Here is an 18,003-nt window from a genome sequence, read left to right as displayed (position 1 = left end):
AGGGAACACTTCATGTCCTGGTTAAAAATAACGAGTGTTGACTCTCAGTACGAATCGAGCAGTGGAACATTGGATGCTTTGTTGGTCCATCCATCAACCTCAACTTCCTGTCTATGCGGTTCCGTGGCAGGTCAATAATCAGCATTGGGTTGTTGTTGATGGTCTTGTGATGCGATTCCCTCCTCTTTCCCATCTTGAGCAGACATTAGCTCCACGCTGCAGGGCTCATTGTCCTGCTCACTGGACCATCATTGTGTCCAGCGCTCTCCGGGCTGTTAGGGAATGCTTGAGCGCTTTGTAATTGGAAGGTCGGGCGCTTCCTAAAACAAACGCTCCTTCCTGAGTAAGCATGCAGGACCGCTCATTAAAGAATGACTGCATTATTAAAGCTTTTATGGCTCATCATTCAGAATTGATTAACCTTTGCGTGGTGAGGCACTGGAGCCCCATAGCACTGAAAGAACCTTAAAAAAAAAAAAAGGAGAAGCCCTCTCCTCCATCCCGCCCATCTCCACCTCCTGCATGATAATCAGCGCGAACATGGGCTCCTAGCTGGGGACTGAGGGAATGAACGCGCATTGTGTGAATGCAGATGGTGATCCATCTGATGAGGAATTCACACCTCCCCTAATTACACTAAAGGAAATGTCTGGAGCGAGAGGCTGGAGCTACGCAAGGTGCTGAGTGCTTATTGTTCCCAGAAACCTAATTACACCTCAGCTCTGTCTTAAATGAGTTTAAGTAGAGGCTGCAAGTGCGTAAGCTTGATTTCTCCGTCCTCGCGGTGGTTGAATAGAGATTCGTCATGTTGAGGATTTTTCGCTGCTTTTTGCCGCCGCCATACACTGGAAGTTAAGAGTGTGTTTCAATCAGCACTCCATTGTGAGTCAACAGTGCCACAGAGCCACCCTCCGAGGGGCCCTCCGCGCTTTAGCTTTCCTCGAGCGCACTTGTAAACAAGGCCTTTTGTTCTTCCAGCACACTTGTGAGTGGGCACTGCTCATAGAATAACCATTAATATTTATTCAAGCGGGTGTTCACATCTCTGAGCCAGGAAAAATCACTGTGGAGAAGGGCACTGAAATAGGATTTGAAATTGGTTATGGGAAAGGCTACAGGACCTGAGTGTATGTGTGTATGTGTGTATGTGTGTGTGTGTGTGTCTGTGTGTGTGTGTGTGTGTACATACATACATACACATGTGTACATGCTGCACGTACACACTCAACTCGAGACCAGTGAAATGGGGTTTAGGTGCGATCAGCAAGAGGTATAAACAGTATAATGAGCGAAAGGAAGAGCCTGTGGAAATTGATTTTAATGTTGACTGCTTGTATTAGCCAACAGCACAAAGCCTGTTACACTCAGATAGCAACTTTTCACAATAGTTGTGCTGTGCTCTCAAGTATTCACAGGCTCCATGGGTGAGTCAGAGCTGAAAACAGGGGCTGTAGCCAGATGTTGCCAGATGCATTATTTAGACTGTGGCGAGTAGAAATGTCTCAGAATGCCATGGCTGTCATTTAAAAAAATAAACATAATATTATAACATAATCTGTTAAATATATTGGCCTTTTGTCTTTCATATTGTACATCTTCATCATTTACAGGCATCATGGAAAGAGCCACATTATAGTACTCGTCGATGGGTGTTTTAAACTTTTCCTGTGTTTTATTTTGAAGTTTTGATCCATAAGAAGATATATTAGTGGTATTAATATAGAACCTAGACATGATCTATAATCAAACACATGGACAATTACCTTTTATATTATATGGGACCTCTAACACGCTGTTTAAGCCTGAACACGCCCCTTTCACAAATTCAAAAAATGCATTAAACTCCCGGCACGCACCATCACCACACTGAACCACGCCCCCCCCCCTTGATAACCCCACAACCACTGACACTCCCACCGCTCTCCTAGCTCTGTCGCATTGTTGCTCTAGTGTTCCCCAGGCGTTTGAATAACAATAACAACAACAGCGCAATAACATTTGATGGTCGTGCAGCAATGATAGAACCGTAGTGACGTACGCAACATCTATCATGTTTCATTTATTTGCCCAAAGCTTCTTTTCTCACTGGCCAAGGATTGAAAGCAGCAGCACTAACTTAGTCACATTTACATAACAGGATGAATGTGTGAAGGGAGCTCTAGGCGGTGGTGACTTTGACGGGATTGTGTCAAACGCCAAGAATGCTGTGGTCATCATTCCAAACATCTGAGAAGACAGAGTCATAATATTAAATTTTATATCATCCTTTGTTTTACATACAAGTTTCCCACATCTTACATGGGAGGAATTTAGAAATCAGCTTAACTCATTTTTCCCGCTGTGTGTATTTTTAGCCGTTCCTTGCTTCGTTTCTCGTGCAGCTGCTGTGAATGCAGGATGATGTTATAGTTCCCCTCAAGTACAAACCTACTTACACATTCAAAGAGAACAACAGGCTATTCCCTTTAGTACAATCTCTCAGTGCAAAAGAGAAGAAAAGAAAAAAATACTGAACCACATAAGAATGTAAGCTAAGCATTTCAGTTTGATCCGCTCTGCCCCTTGCAATTGCGTAAGAAACAAATATTCCCTTTTAGTTTGACTGCTTCAGTCAGTGTCCTCCAACAGTTTGGTGTCTGGCAGTGCAGAAAGGAAAATAGCAGAGTTAGTTGCATGGTTTGATAATTATTAAGCTCTACAAGAGAGCAATGATCATTAAAGGTCCTTATTTGACACTCTTTCTGTTTTATTTCAAGTGTTGATCCATAAGAAGATATATTTGTGGTTTTAAGAACCAAAAACCATCTGAGTGTAGTTTTACATCTCCTCTCTCAGGCTTCTCTCTGGAGCTCTAGTAGCAACAGGTCGGTGAGCCAATCAGAAACGAGGAGGCTCTGAGACTCTCTTCTGATTGGCTGACTGTTTTCTGAGTGATCCGATAAAAATAAAGCAGATTTCAGGTAAATACTCACAGAAACCAGCTCCTGCAAGGTTGGATTGTGGGTCCAAGTGGGCGGGGCTCGGGGTGTGGCTGAGAGCGGTGACTGCTTTGTTGTGACATCACAAAGTTCCAGAAGTCCTGACGGCTGGTTTTAAGGCTCAGTTTCTGAATACAGGCTGTGTGCATTTCTCTGTGGACTGAGGCTTTGATACTTTCACAGTATTAATATAGAACCTAGACCTGATCTATAATCACACTACACATGGACAGAGACCTTTATACAATAAGAGACCTTCTAAGATATTATTTAATCATGGGTACAAATTAGTGGTAATCTATACGGCCACTTTATTGACACTTTATCATCGCTAAATTGATATAATTCAGTGCATTCGTGAAAGTAACACTTCCGGAACAATAGGACCATTGATTTATCCCTCTTTGTGTTTTAATCTGCCATGGTGGCCTTAAACAGAAGGATTGATTGATTGTGAGGAGTCCCCACTGACCAGTGCCAGCCAGTGTAATTTTCTAGTTAAGCGGATCCTCCTTTGTAGCATTTGTCCCCGGTTTTACGTTACCTGGGAGCCCATTCTTTTCACCACCCTCCTGCTCCACATGCTTTGCGGTAATTTGATGAGAGCCGGGCAAAGCAGCGAGATTCAACAGCTGCAATAAAACTGTGGTGGTCTCAGAGCAGCAGCTCGGAGCACTTAACCTGTAGCTTTTTCTGTAAATGCCTCCTGATTTGTCTGTCACCCAATCCGTCAGCAATGAATAATTTTCATGGAAGGTGCACTTTAATTACTTTCCCATTTAAATGGCATTATCATGGCCTATCTTGGTAATTAATCTCACCAAGTATCCTGTTTCAGCCTTTTATTGCTGGCAGACGAGCTCCCCTAAATCCCCCTGAATCTGCCGTGCTTGAATGAGTCCTCCCTCATAGAAGCTGGCGTTGCCTCTTTCCCCTTCACTTGGTCCCTATCGCAGCCGTTGGACAGTCCTTTCTCTCGGCGCAGGCAGCCTGTCAGAGCAGCGGGCTGTTTCACTGCCTTGGAAAAGGACACAGGCAGAGACATCCATGCAGGGCTGTAGTCAAGAATAGGCCTCAACTAATGTGGGTTTAGAGAGCTGATAGCTGCAGATAGGCTGGCGATATTCTGTGTTTTTCTTCCTGTCAACAAATCCCATAAAAGAACTAAACCAACAATAAATAGTCTCCTACTAAGAAGTACTTGTGTGTTTATCCAAATACATGATTTTTTCCTGATTGAGAAACATTTGCTAAAAACAAGCGACCAGTTGTTTTAAGAAATTACCAAACCTTTTTTGGAAATGAAACAAAAACTTCACATAATAACCCAATTGGCTTGGGTAGGGAAGTCAGAAAGTATGAAGAGACAGACAAACTTGTTGTTGGTTTGGGTCTCATGGGATTTGTTGACAGTGTAGAAAGGATAGAATAAAACCAGCCTCATACTTAAAATTAGCTCTTTTAATTCAGCCTTCCAAGAATCCACTGTTTACACACTTGATTTTATTCTGGTCATTGATGAAAAGTTTAGTATATACCATTTACGAGAACTCTTGGTTAAAGTTGATGCTTTAGTTTGACAGTGTCATTAGAGGAAAGGTCATAGATTCACCCTTCCAGGGAAGCGTGATTGTGATCAGTGAATTTTAGAGGAATCTGCAGTTGAATTGTAGTAGTTTGTCGCTGTATAGTTAGAGATTCATTTGCACTTTTTATAAAGGTCGCATTTTATATAAGGTAGATGTCCATGTGTTCTTTATAGATCAGGTCTAGGTTCTATATTAATACTGTGAAAGTATCAAAGCCTCAGTCCACAGAGAAATGCACACAGCCTGTATTCAGAAACTGAGCCTTAAAACCAGCCGTCAGGACTTCCTGTAACTTTGTGATGTCACAACAAAGCAGTCCCGCCCACCTGGACCCACCATCCAAACCTTACAGGATTTGGTTTCTTTGTGTGTTTACCACAAATATGCTATATTTTTATTCTATCATTCAGAAAACAGTAAGCCAATCAGAAGAGGCTCAGAGCCTCCTGTGTTCTGATTGGCTCACTGACCAGTTCTCCAGAGAGAAGCCTGAGAGAGGAGATGTAAAACTACACTGAGATGGTTTTTGGTTCTTAAAACCCACAAATATATCTTCTTATGGATCAACACTTCAAATAAAACACAGGAAACTATAAAAGATATGACCTTTTAAATGTTGCTGCACTCAGTCAAATGCTCTCCAAAACTCTAGTCAAGTCCGAGAGACCAGATCTGGTTATTTTCAAGTCAAGACACAACCAGCGCCAGAGCAAATCAAGTCCAATTATTTACCTATTTTAGCAAATGATAGAAAATAGCAAATGCAGATGTGTCAGTACTGGAGAATGTAGCAAGGAAAGAAATTTTAGAGAGAATCAAGAGGAGAAAAAAAAGAAGGGAGAGTCAGCATCCAGTTATGGACCAGAGGAAAACCAAGACATCAGCAAAAACTGTTTTAAGATTGAAGACGTGCAGCTCAGACGCTCACATGAAATATCCTCATCCCTTTGTACTTTTGTTCAAGCAGCTACATAACAGGTGGTTTCACTGGTTGGGCAACTGAACTATTCTCTCAAATACAATGTTTAACAGAGGGAGAGAGAGTTAACACTGAAGCAGAAACCATGCATGTAACGCATTTATATATAATTACCTGCTGTAGATGGATATTATTACTTTTAGTCATAGTCTTAATGTCATTACTATAATTCTATTAGCCCTAAATTTTGTGTTTGTCTTTGACTTTTCCGTGGATTATTTTTGTTTGTTTCTGCAGAGAAGTCTGTCTTCAGCTCTGTTTATTTGTGCTTGGATGCAGCGTTATTAATTTGGCACATTTGTAGAGAGTGATATTATTTCCTTCTGAAAACTGTCGGGAAAAGTTGCAACATTCTGATGTTTCTGGCTCAGCTGGGAATATGTTGGAAGTTGAAAAGGCAGTAGCCGATTTGCATTCAGATTCATCCTATAGGCTGTATTCCGCCAGAACAGACACAGACACAGCTTTAATTATTCAGACCTCGGCGAGGCAGCAGAAAGAGACTGAGGCAATGTTTTTTTTGGCAGTCAATGTGCTGTTTACCTTCCACAGAGCAGCTCAACGTTTCAGTCAGACCCTCACCTTTCTGAAATCACTTCTCTTTCCCTCACAGTCGTCAGCCATTCACGTTTTTTCAGCCGAGACATTGACAACTCTTTTTCTTGCAGGAGTTGGCCACCGAACAAGTTTCCCTGAGCGTTGTGGCACTTATCAACATTTTTGGGGATATTAAATTGGCGTGTGTGTATTTTACGATAGCTTAAACCCCTGTGTAAACAAATAAAGATTTCTCTGTTTGAATAAAGCAGGAAGCTCAGACAGTGAAGAATGTTGACTAGACTCCACTGCGTGTTTACATGTCGGTGACAGGCGGGCTGAGCGGTAAGAGTGACAATCCACTGAGTTAAATGTAGTGAGTCGCTCTCGCAGAGCGGTGTGTTGAAAGTGTCTTTTAAAAAGAAATAAATGGAGCCGTTAGTCTGTGCCGCGTTGCAGGTGAATCTGAATGAAGTGATGAGCCAAATGCCTTAAATGTGCAAAGTTATCGAAGTGTCAGCAAGGCTCAGATTTTTATGATCCCTCTATTAGCAAGTCTGTCTTTGCAGAGAAGCTAAATAAACATCTCTGGGGGAAAATGCTGCAGTTGAGCATGTGTCATTTTCCTGCCTCATTATGATCCAGACTCTGTTACTAAATGATTTAGTGATGAAAATGCTACTAAATGGTTTTAGTTATGGTATGTCCCCTAATGTGATAGTACTTAGAACAGATACTTCCAATGTCCAGAAGAAGAAGAATTTATTTCCAAGTATGTTTAAAGGTTCAGTTCACCCAAATCACTCTCTCCAATACAATGGAGGTGAAGGGAATTTCAGTTTTAGTGCTAAAAGCGTTGAAAAAAAATGAAATGAAGCAATGATGCCTGTGAAAATTCATTTAAATAAATTAATCATTTGTAATTAGGTACTCTAATCCCTTTTTTGCCACATCGCGCATGAATTAATTAATCATATCATTAGGAATTATTTGTTATATACTGCTGGGAAGTAGTGAAAGATCTGATGTACACGTCAATAAATTCATGTAGTTTTACTTTGGCTGGTATAATTATCAAAAAGATTTAAAATTGTGTTGTCCATGGTATTAAAGTGGTCTTAAAAAGCCTTGAATTTACAGATACCAGAGTGTCCTACTATAAAAAAAAAAAAAAAAAGCCCATAGGTCGTCAGTGCAAACAGCGTATCACGACCTATAGTTATGTTTTCTTGTTAGGCGACCTTTAGTGGATGTATTAATTATGACGGGAGCAAAGCAGAGTCAGCTGACATTGATACCAGAGAATCCTCTGTTTCCTGTTTCCTGAAACCAATAGTCACAGTGTAAATAAAATTTTAGAATTTAGCATTTAACTACAGTTTTTGAGGAGCTGACTTTGGCCAAACCTCCTGGGAAATACTGGGATCTTCACTCCCATTGTTCAACCCTAGCTTACAGTGGAACTACTTTATGGTGATGAAAGATGTTGACAGGAAATCTGTGCACACTTTTTTTTTAAAGCTTTGAACACTACAAAACAAATTCCATTCATTTTTATTGTAGGGGGGTAGAGGTACAAATGTTCATGCCTGAAAGAATATGTTGTTTGTTGTTTTTAAATGTGGGTGAACAGACTCTTTAATGTATTCAAATGAGCTTGCTGTGTGAAGTAGCATCAGCTAACCTTGCTTCTTGCCTGTATTTGCATTGTATTTTCCACCTATATTGTAATAGCACATGAGCAGATTAAGGCATGAGTGCCTGAGCCCTCTCTATGCCACCACCACAAGCTGACAGATCATGAGCAGAGAGTATTCGCACGGTGAAATTACAGACCTGAGGGGTAGTTGATGAGAAATGTCACTGTCGACAAAAATGGAACTCTAATATATTCCATCTCAGGTTTGTTGGACACTTATTAATGTCTCCCAGTGAGTGCCACTAATTGAGGTAGTCGGTCTGGTGCAGCACATGAAGTGTGCGACAAATAACAGTGCGACCTGGAGAACAAAAGAGCTGCGATGAGAATATACATATTTAGTAGCACTATGAATAATGATAATAATCATAATAATGTTAATCATAAAAAAAAAAACCCCATGAGAACAATAGAACCATTGATAAAACAAATGAATAGCAATAACACATATTCACATAACAAAGGAAGGTGAGGGAAACACAGACAGAGGATCACAGGAAGGCTAGACTATAAATGTGTATTTTAAGAAGATATTTAAATGAGGAGATAGATTTAGCCATCGGAGGACCTCAGGGTCCCTGACAGCACATGGGGAGTTAAAAGGTCAGAAATATAGCGTGGGGCCAAACCATTCAGAACTTTTAAAATGATAAGTAGAATTTTAAAATCAACTCTTTAACTTGCAGCCAGTGCAAAGAAGAAAGGACAGGTGTAATGGGCTCTCGTTCTCTGGCACCTGTTAAAATCCTGGCGGCTGCATTTAGGATTAATTGACGAGATGAGAGAGACTTTTCTGCCGCTGCAGACGGAAAAGAGGGAGTTGTAATAATCTAGCCGTAAAAGCATGAATGACTAGTTGAGTTCTGATTGATAGAGATGGCTTAATTCTTGAAATGTCCCTAAGTTGAAAAAAAAAAAAAGCTTGACTGTATGACAGATCTGAAATCACTGTTCAAGGTGAGGTCGTTGTCAATTAAAACGCAGAGGTTTCTACACTGATTGGTAATACAATGGTTGTAGGTCCTTGATTTGAGTGTATCTCAGACTTTTTTGGAAATATTGAGCCATCTGTTTGTGGATGTCCTCGAGACATTTTACAAGTGAAAACATTTCATTGAGGTTATTGGGGGTCAAAGCTGAGCTAAAACTGTGTATCGTCTGCATAGAAATGGAAACTGATGTTGTGCGATCTTATTTGACGTCCCAATAGCAGCATGTAAACGGTATGTCACCAAGTATCGAACCCAGAGGAACCCCATAATGTAGCCTAGAGGTGGAAGACCTCAACTCTACCTTACCAGTTATAAAGTCCTTTGTGTAAGGTATAATTTAGACCACTGATGCCCACCCATTGCTTTAAGTGGAACAAGAACACAGTGTGATCAACTGCGTCCTTGATCTTAAGAAGGCCAGTTTCTCTACAGTGGTGGTCTCTAAAAGGCTATTGGACTGCAGCAATCTTCTCCAGGACTCTGGCTAAAAAGGGAAGTTTGGATATCTAAATTTGGAGGTCTAAATTTCTTTTTTTAGATAATTTGAGTTGAGTCTGGGTTTCTTTAACAGCGATTTGAACAAGAGCATTTTTGAAATAGCCAGGCATGATACCAGAGGAGAGGGAACTATTTAAAATGTTCAGTATAAAAGGAGAAATGGATATAAAAACTTCTTTAAAAAAAAAAAAAAAACGGAGCGTGTCTGGAGAGCAGGCGGAGAGGTTTCATTCTGTTGATAATTGAAGAACTCAGAGCACACTGCGTTCTCAAGTTGAGCATCAAAGACCACATTATAACATAATGATGCTCCTGATTATTCATCATCATTCCTTCAGTGTTGATGATTTTTTTTTTCACTGCTTGTGAAAGAGTTTCATTTCTAACAATGAGCATTTCTAGCAATGAAATCTGATAATAATAATAAAGTTTGGAAGCCAGTTAATGAAGCTGTTTTATTCTCTGCTAGGCCTTATAAATCAGAAAAATGCATTGGCTGCAAAAAACGAAACACAAAAAGCAAAGCTATTACTAATATATATTGATGTTAAAGCAAAAAAATAAACATTCTTCCTATTGCAAAGGAAAGGTTGAATTCATTAGCAATAAAACACGTCCTAGATCAATTCAACACACCCAGGTGTTTTGTTGCTATAGCCTCACTTGGTCTGGTATGACCAGCTTATGGTGGCAAGTGTTAGTTACATTAGGTAGCATTGTTAGGAAACTTAGATAGGTATTGCTGTGTAACTGAAAACATTAAGACTCATCCATGACTTTGTCAACTTGTCTCCACCTGTACTACGCTTTCTTTTTTTCGTATCTTTAAAGTGACTGACTCAAGAGAATCGTGGCAAATGAAAAAGACTTGCGGCCCCAGTAGTGAAAAGTTTAGCAGACTCACATTGTGATGATACGATTGTGTCTTGTAATGTAATTGTTATGCAAATGTGTGTCATCCAAATGAATTAATCAGGGTTCAGAAACTGTAATCGAAATTTATGAAAAGTTTTACCCACGTTTTGTCTGATCAATGGATAACAGCATGTAAATAAACACATGGAACTGTATGAGTATTTAGGTGCTAGTTCATAGCCAACATACATTGCCGTATTGTGATAAATACTATATCACTCATAAATATTCTCATTGATTTGAGCTTGAAAGTTCACTCTTGTCTTCAGAAACAGTTTTCAAAAAAAGAACAACATCAAAAAAAAACTTAAGGTCCACTTATTGGCCTTTTTTTGTGCTTTCAGCTACATTTAATGGTCATCAGTAGATGAGGTTTTCTTAGTCTCTGGTTATAGAACACATGTAATAAACATAAATGTGCTCTTGGGTAGGAATGAGATAAAACTAAACTATACAACTATAACTAATTACACAATATACTATATTGTACTAACTGTACCATGCAAAGTCCTAGTGAGTCTGCTGAAACATTTAGTCAATTACGATTACGTCATTGTTTTGTCAAGCAAAATGCCAAACATTCATTGGCTGTGTTGATTTTCTGCTTTTCTCTTTTGTATCCTATTGTAAATTGAATATCTTGGGACTGTTTTCCACACAAAGCAAGCAATTTGAAGATGTCACTCTGGGCTGACTGAAGTTGATAATTACATTTTTGACTCTTAGCTAACATTTTACAGAATAAATGATACATGGAGTAATCAGGAAAGTAATCAACAGTTGGTTGGTAATAGGAGCGGTTGTTACTTGCGAGAAAATATATAAAAGTCATTGGCCTTTTTTTTCCTCTCCGGCGAGTTCTAACTGAAAAGTGAACTTCGGCTTCCATATTTAAAGTTGCCATGTGTGTTTTCGAGCGTTGACCGGTCAGTGGAGGCAGCTGGCTTTAACTCTGGAATGCAGCAGCTCTCCGTTTACAGCCCACGGGTAACTGTAAGGCCTCAGTAAACACCAAAATACTTTCTTTCCTTCTCCTTCTTTATCTACTCACTCGCTTGCACTCCCGATGTACATTCATGCAGACGCACACACACACACACACACACACACATACCACAGTCACCCTGTCAGCATGCACCTGTGACTCCCAGAGCCTCTCTTTATATGGAACACATGCTCGGGAATCTCACGGCCCTGGCTGCAAATGGCTCCGGCACTTTGCAATAGAGCCATTCAAGTGTTTCATTTCCTGCCGAAGGAGTTAAAAGAACTTCCAAGGGTAATAGAAAGCCAAGCAGGGCTGCATTCCGTAGGTGCCCAAGAGCGTGCACACACAAACACACAAACACACACACACACACACACACACACATGCACACATGCACACACAGACAGCAGCAATCCCAAGTCAATAGCTAAACTTTGATCGCTGTTTCCTGTAGTCACTGGTATTTTGTCTGGTGGTTCAGAGAGGTTGGTCGGTGGCTAACGAGTGTTAGCATGTTAGCTAGAGAGGGCACATTTTTCTTATCGCACACAGGCAAACAGCAGCATCACACGCATGATAAACTCAGTTCACCTCAGCTCTACTGAGCTTTTTGGTCAGCTTATTATCTTATTGTTTTGGTTTCCAAAACTACTCTATCAGATGTGGTGGGGTTTTTTTAGCTGCCCCTAAATGGCCTGAATAATTAAATGCATCTTATCTTCAGAGTTGCCTCAAGTTGTAGCATGTTAGCGTCCTAGACAGCTGTGGCGTGAAGACAGAGGTGCTGTCACCTTTTAGCACGGGTCCCTCTGCAAAAGATTCTCAAGATTAGGTAATAATGAAGCTGGGGCAGTTGTCCACTTTGTGCTGCTGGCCATTTAGCTTTCCTGCTGAGACATGATTTGCAATGCTTGTGTGTAATATAGCATTGGTAATGATGACCAATATATTTTCTGAAGCAACATGTGTGATTCCAAGTAGGACATGTGTGAACTGCTACTGGAGATTTAAAAGATTTCAGACTATTGAAATAACCTTTTAAAAATGAAAAAAAAAAAACATGAGAAAATGTTAGAATTAAAAAAAAAAGAAAAGAAAAAAGAGCAATAACAAGATGTTGATTAAATCTGTGTGTCTGATTTGCTGCTCCTGCGGTGAGAAAAGTACATGTAATTAATCATGTGATCACTTAAAAGCTGCTGCGCTTGATAAATGTTTGTTATTTTTCACCTATAGTGAGCAGTTTAGAGTCAAGGTAATAAGAACCTTGATTATAATGGACCTTCTAATTAGATATATTTAAATGTACATTTTGATTCGTTTCCAGCACTTTGACTGAACATGATCTGGGTTGTGTTTGCTCGAGATCGTCCTCTTTCAAAGCTTTTCCTCCTTCATTCCAGAGCTCCATGAAATGTTTTACGGTCGTAGAATTGGCAGAGGTTTGTGTTGGATAACACGGTCGTGTGTTGCAGTTGCAGGATGTGTGAGGATTTTTTTTTTGTTGGGAGGGATGGTGGGGTGGGGTGGGGTGGGGGGGGGGGGTGGGGGGGGCTCTGTGAGCATTACTCACTGGAGCTTTGTGAGATGAAAGAATCGGGGGAGATTGACAGCTCGGCTCTTTTTCCGTCTTTCATTGTCTCATCAACATACTGTCTCCTGCAGTGAGGAAAACTAATTATGTCTTCGACCCCCTGCTTCACCCCCTCCCCTTTTATTCAGATCATCATCACACTTGGAAATCATAATGAGTTTGTGGCCGACCACTTTGGCTTTGGAGAAAGGAAGGGGAAAAAAAAAACTCAGAAGGTCCATTTGCCTCCACTCAAACAGGCCGCTGGCAATTATGGACAACCTTTTGACCCTCGAGAGCTGTCGCCTCAAATTCTTTCAGGGCCTGACCGAGACTTAGTTTAGTCCTGCACACCTGCTAGCTTCCTCAGCTGTACTTTAAACCAGCGCTGTAAAACCAGGATTTTACCAAATCCTTTTGTTATCAAAGCATTGAGGGTGTGTGACAGCCATCTGGTGGGCTGCTTTTAATTATTTGGTATAAAACAACGGTAAAAACATTATGGCAGCCGAGGATCTGAAAGGACGTTGGTATTAGCTGCGCAGCAGATGGGCTTCACATCTGGGCTGGAGAAAGTTAGTGAGGGCGAGAGGGACGCTGTGACAAGGTAACGTGGCTGGGAGCTTTTTTTTTTTTTGCAAAAGTCTCCCAGCGTCCCTTTGTATCGGATGATCTCCTTCACCCGTCCGTCCTCTCTGCTCGCTCTGCGCGCCGCATCCTTGGACAGCTGGGACAAAGAGTTACTTGGAAGTGTTTGGATGTGACTGAGGCACCGCGAGTCCTGCTGAGAGAAAATAATTGCCCATTTAACCTTGTGATGTCAGACATTGTTGACAAAATGCAAGAGTAGAACACATTTTAGCTGGAATCAGATCAGGTACCTTCAGAGAAACAGCTGCTCGGCTGGAAACTGAATGTTTGCTCAAATTGCTCAGAAGAAAAAAGTACATTGTTAGATGCTTTTCCAGTGTTACATATCTGCAGTTAATGATGTTATGAGTTCATTTGTTAGTATTTTTTGGTGATTATCTTTTCCTTCCTGATGCCTCTGCCTCTTCTTCTTCTTTTCTGGTTTGTTTAGGGTTTAAATCTCTTGTGTTATTGTAGCACCTGCTACAACACCAGGTATCTTTAAGATAAAAAGGACCCTGAACTAAACCATGTTCAAGCTTAACAACATATATTTTCCCTTTGATGTTCATTCGTCCGTAGGTAGGGGTTCTTGTAAAGGCACTAACATTTGCTCCTGGACATTCAGTTTGGCAGACTTCCCTTGATTCAGTGTGATCCTGTGAAGGAAATAATCAGCTTCACATTATCCCAATACCCTCTAAGTAGCTTGATGTCTTAGGGCTTTGTGGAACATACTGGAGTGGCAACAATTAGTCGATTGATTATTTACTTTTTAAAGGAGAAATGAGAAATATTTGCTGGTTTCAGCCTCTCAGATGGAAAGATCTGCTATTTGTCTTTGTCTTACTTGATATTAAACTGAATATATTTAGGTTTTGGACTGTTGGTCGGAAAACATAAGCAATATAAAGATGTCACCATGGATTTGAGGAAACTGTCTGGTTGTTAATCTGTTATTTGGATTGCATTGTGGTTTGCCTGCAACACTGAAGAAATCTGGTAACTAACATTAACATACTTGTACTTTTTGCACATGCATCCATTAGGGATGGAGCCCTGTAAGCATGTCCCTTCGCCTTTGCATCATATGAACGAGCTCAAACTGCGCTCGGCCAGGACGTATTCGCTACCTGTCCGATGCTTTCATCACCAGTAGATGGAGAAGAAAAAGAACGACAAAAACCTTACTCTCTGGTGCACCAAAAAAACCTACCAAACCGCGACCCCAAAACCGATGTGTGCCCCAAATGCGAGCTGTGTGTTCACGGTGGTGTGCACACTCTGTAGATCTAAGCAGCCGCTGTGTACTGCGTGTAGTGGAGTATTGAGACCGAGCAGAGCTATTCTTCTGTGAAAACCGTGTGATGAAATGTATTCTCCGAAGAAAGATTACATCTAAATGAAAGTTGGAAGAGCTTGTATCCTTAGAGACTGAGTTAATTAAATTTGTAAATTCCTCCCAAATCATCTCCCTATCACACTGGTGACTCGCCATACAATGCTGCCAAAGAAGTATGTCACAATGTGTTAAGACCAGTATACTTTGGCTGTAGACGTCTAGATGAGAGATGAAATTAAAGGCCTGCAGAGACCCCCCCCCCCTCCTCCCCCACCACCCCCCACCTCGTGTTTTCAGCAGGTTCATCTTTTGTGAAAACACTCCTCCAGTGACGACAGATAATCACTTATTAATGTCAAGACGGTATTTGATTTTGTCTGCCATGCAAAATTAAATTACATCTAGCTTGAAAGATTCAGTGACTTAATGCAGTGATTGGATGTATTTCAACTGTTATGGGCTTGTTAATCTGACACGCTGCAGATAACATCCTGTGCTTTCTGGCCTCAAATCGCAGTTGATAACACAAGGTGAATTCAGTCTGGAAGTCCAAAGTGTGACAGCCGCTGGAGACGAGTGCATACTGTAAAGTCAGCCCCCCCCCCATTGCACTGAAAGCGTAGCATAGTGTACTGCAGGAGGGGAAAACTTCTCCCCCAGACTGTCAATAGGTTTTTTTTTTTGTTGTTTTGTCACCTCAAGCTAACTGACGGTAGCTGGCTTTAAATTGTGCGAACATGCCTGGCATTTGCATCAGAATAACTCGTCGCTCTCCAATTAACTGGTGACAAAGTGGATTGGAGATACGCTAAGTAAACATGCCGGACGCCTGACACAAAGAGGCAAAAGCCGCCTGTCTGTCATTGTTCCAGGGGTAATTGGGAAGGGGGTCTGAGAGAAGCTCAGCACCCTGAAAAGCAAACTCTCGCACGGGCCCTCCCACTAAGTCCTAAGCCTCGCTTCCCTCGCTGCCTATCAGACAGAAATCACCAATTACAGTAATGGCAAAATCCTGCAGCCAATACACAAAGGCTGACAATGATGTGACACCTTGCCGGCTTTAATCAGGATGTCGGGCTTCATCTCTCAATTGGGAAGCCCTCTGTCACTCGCTTTGGTACACAACTTTAAGCTGCTTTGGCCCGGTTTCATATGGTGCTGTTATGCTATTTGGACTTCGTCAGGAGAGAAACTGTCTGTGAGGGAGTTTTTTTTATTTTTCTTTTATATAATCACAGCCAGAAACTTCAGTGAGTTCATACAGTCTGAGCTCTGAGATCTAACCCCAAGATAGCTTGCTTGCAAGTTTAGCAAGATAGCTAGTAGGTATTCTCAATAACATCGCAATTTCCTGGCCAAAGAAAAAACAGACAACAGTAGTAAAAGGTTAAAGAGAGTTTTATTCATACACAGAGCTGGGCATTATTTGAAATTTGGCTTATTCTGATTATCTACAAAGCAGTTTCTTCATTTATGAAAAAAAAAAAAACCCAACTTCTTAGACGCTAAATGCATCAGAACCCAAATTAAACAGCCCAGAATTGCTATTAGTTGTTATTTGAATCTGGAATCACCTGAAATGAAAGAATAAATGAGACTACATGAAAGAATAAATGAGATCATGACAGCAGTACTGTGTGCTACAGACACATTTCAGTCTTCACAAAAAAAGTATTAAGTTTTGAACCAGACCTAATTAACACCCGTATGAGTTAAAGTCTTTCATCAGCTTGTTCGTGCAGGCTGAGGCAGACTGACATCTCTGCAGTCTGCTGGGTGAAAACCTGAACCTCGCTCCATCACATCAGCGGGGGGGGGGGGCAGCGACGACACCCCCGACGACCGGCTGATTATACGTGTGACTTCCACAAGGCCAGACTCTGCCTGATATACTGACAAACCGACATACTGTATGAGTGTGTGTGTGTGTGTGTGTTTGTGCTCCACACTGCTGGTGGTCCTCTTCTAGTGGAGAATCTGCATCACAAACACCCCTACCAACACACACCCCATCCCTCACCCCTCTCCTCTCCCGGGCCCCCCCACCCACCCACCTCCCCCGCCCACCCCCTGCTGCTTCTTTCTGAGCCTGAATCCACACCGCTCTGCGCGGAGCAGCCGTCTATATAGATATGAATGGTCCCACCAACTATTCTTGAGTTTAATAGTGAAGGATTAAGGCAATTCAGACAGATTTACAAAGGACGGGCTGGGGCAGCTTTTTTTTTTTTTTTTTTAATTGTCCCTGTGTGACTAATGGCAGTTGTGGGCATTTTAAGAGACAACACAATGTGTTCAAGGCATTGGCTGCTGATTATTTCCATGTGGAGGCTGAGAATTTATTTGACCAGAGCGTGGTATTTGCAGCAGGGATAGATTAAGAAATTGCTTTTCATTCCTTTTTTTTTTTTCTTTTCTGTAAAGACCCACTTTGACAGCGTCTCTTTGTGCTCTACCTGCTTCTTTCTCCATCTCAAACAAAATAGAAATATGATTCTGAGCAAAGAAAAAAAAAAAAAAACAGTTAAATACAGATTGAGCTTCTTTTTTTTTTTTTTCTTGTCTGGCCGGTCTCCAAACTTTAATCAGTTTGCTGACTTCAAGAAGGTACAAGACTTTCCAAAGGCTTCTTCTTTACCCAGTAGGGAAAGTGATTCATCTGCTCAGCCCGCAGTTTTATGTAACCGTTCCTCGCCTCTGTCGTTTTAAGCAGCTCTCTCCATAAGCTCGCCACAAAGCCATGAAACAGCCAAAATGAGAAAACATTATACAGCTAATAGAGCTGTTACAAAAAAAAAAAAATGCCTTTCTAGATTGCTTAATGCCACCAGGTGCCACCTTGAGCATGCTGGGTGTATTATGTTGCTCAGCTCACAGCAGTGTTTTGAAGTCCTTCTCAATATCACCGCTATTTTCTCCCCGAGCTTCGCTGATGATCTCTGACATCTCATTAGAGTGTCTGTTATTCGTATTACCTGCGCTAAGGCGAAGCCATCGCGCTGGATATTGTGAAGTAAATTTCTGTAACCAGCCAAAAGAAGAAAAGAGTCATTATCAAGTCCAATATATAGTTGGCAGCAAAACAGAGACACTTTGCTCGAAGGAGAAAGTACAAGCTATGAGATTGTTTCCCAAGATACATTTTCAAGGCTAATTATCTTGCAATAATGACATCATTATAATGATAGTGAGCCAGGGCTCAGACTGTTGAAGAATGAAGCTTTGTTCACACAGCACTCACACACAGTCTGCCATGAACAAACACAACTCAAATTATTTTTTT

General features: G+C 41.1%; 1 protein-coding gene across 1 annotated transcript in view; it reads left to right on the top strand.

Annotated features, from left to right (window-relative positions):
- Nucleotides 1-18,003, top strand: part of epha7 (EPH receptor A7) — a 90,180-nt gene that overhangs the window by 35,991 nt on the left and 36,186 nt on the right. Inside the window, exon 6 of the mRNA XM_022764640.1 lies at nt 3,037-3,059. Coding sequence (XP_022620361.1) covers nt 3,037-3,059 — 23 coding nt within the window. The remainder of the gene's footprint in view (nt 1-3,036; nt 3,060-18,003) is intronic.

Source organism: Seriola dumerili, unplaced genomic scaffold (assembly GCF_002260705.1).
Source record: "Seriola dumerili isolate Sdu_G_001 unplaced genomic scaffold, Sdu_1.0 BDQW01000025.1, whole genome shotgun sequence".
In the NCBI taxonomy this organism is placed as follows: domain Eukaryota; kingdom Metazoa; phylum Chordata; class Actinopteri; order Carangiformes; family Carangidae; genus Seriola; species Seriola dumerili.
This window is presented reverse-complemented; position numbering and strand designations above follow the sequence as displayed.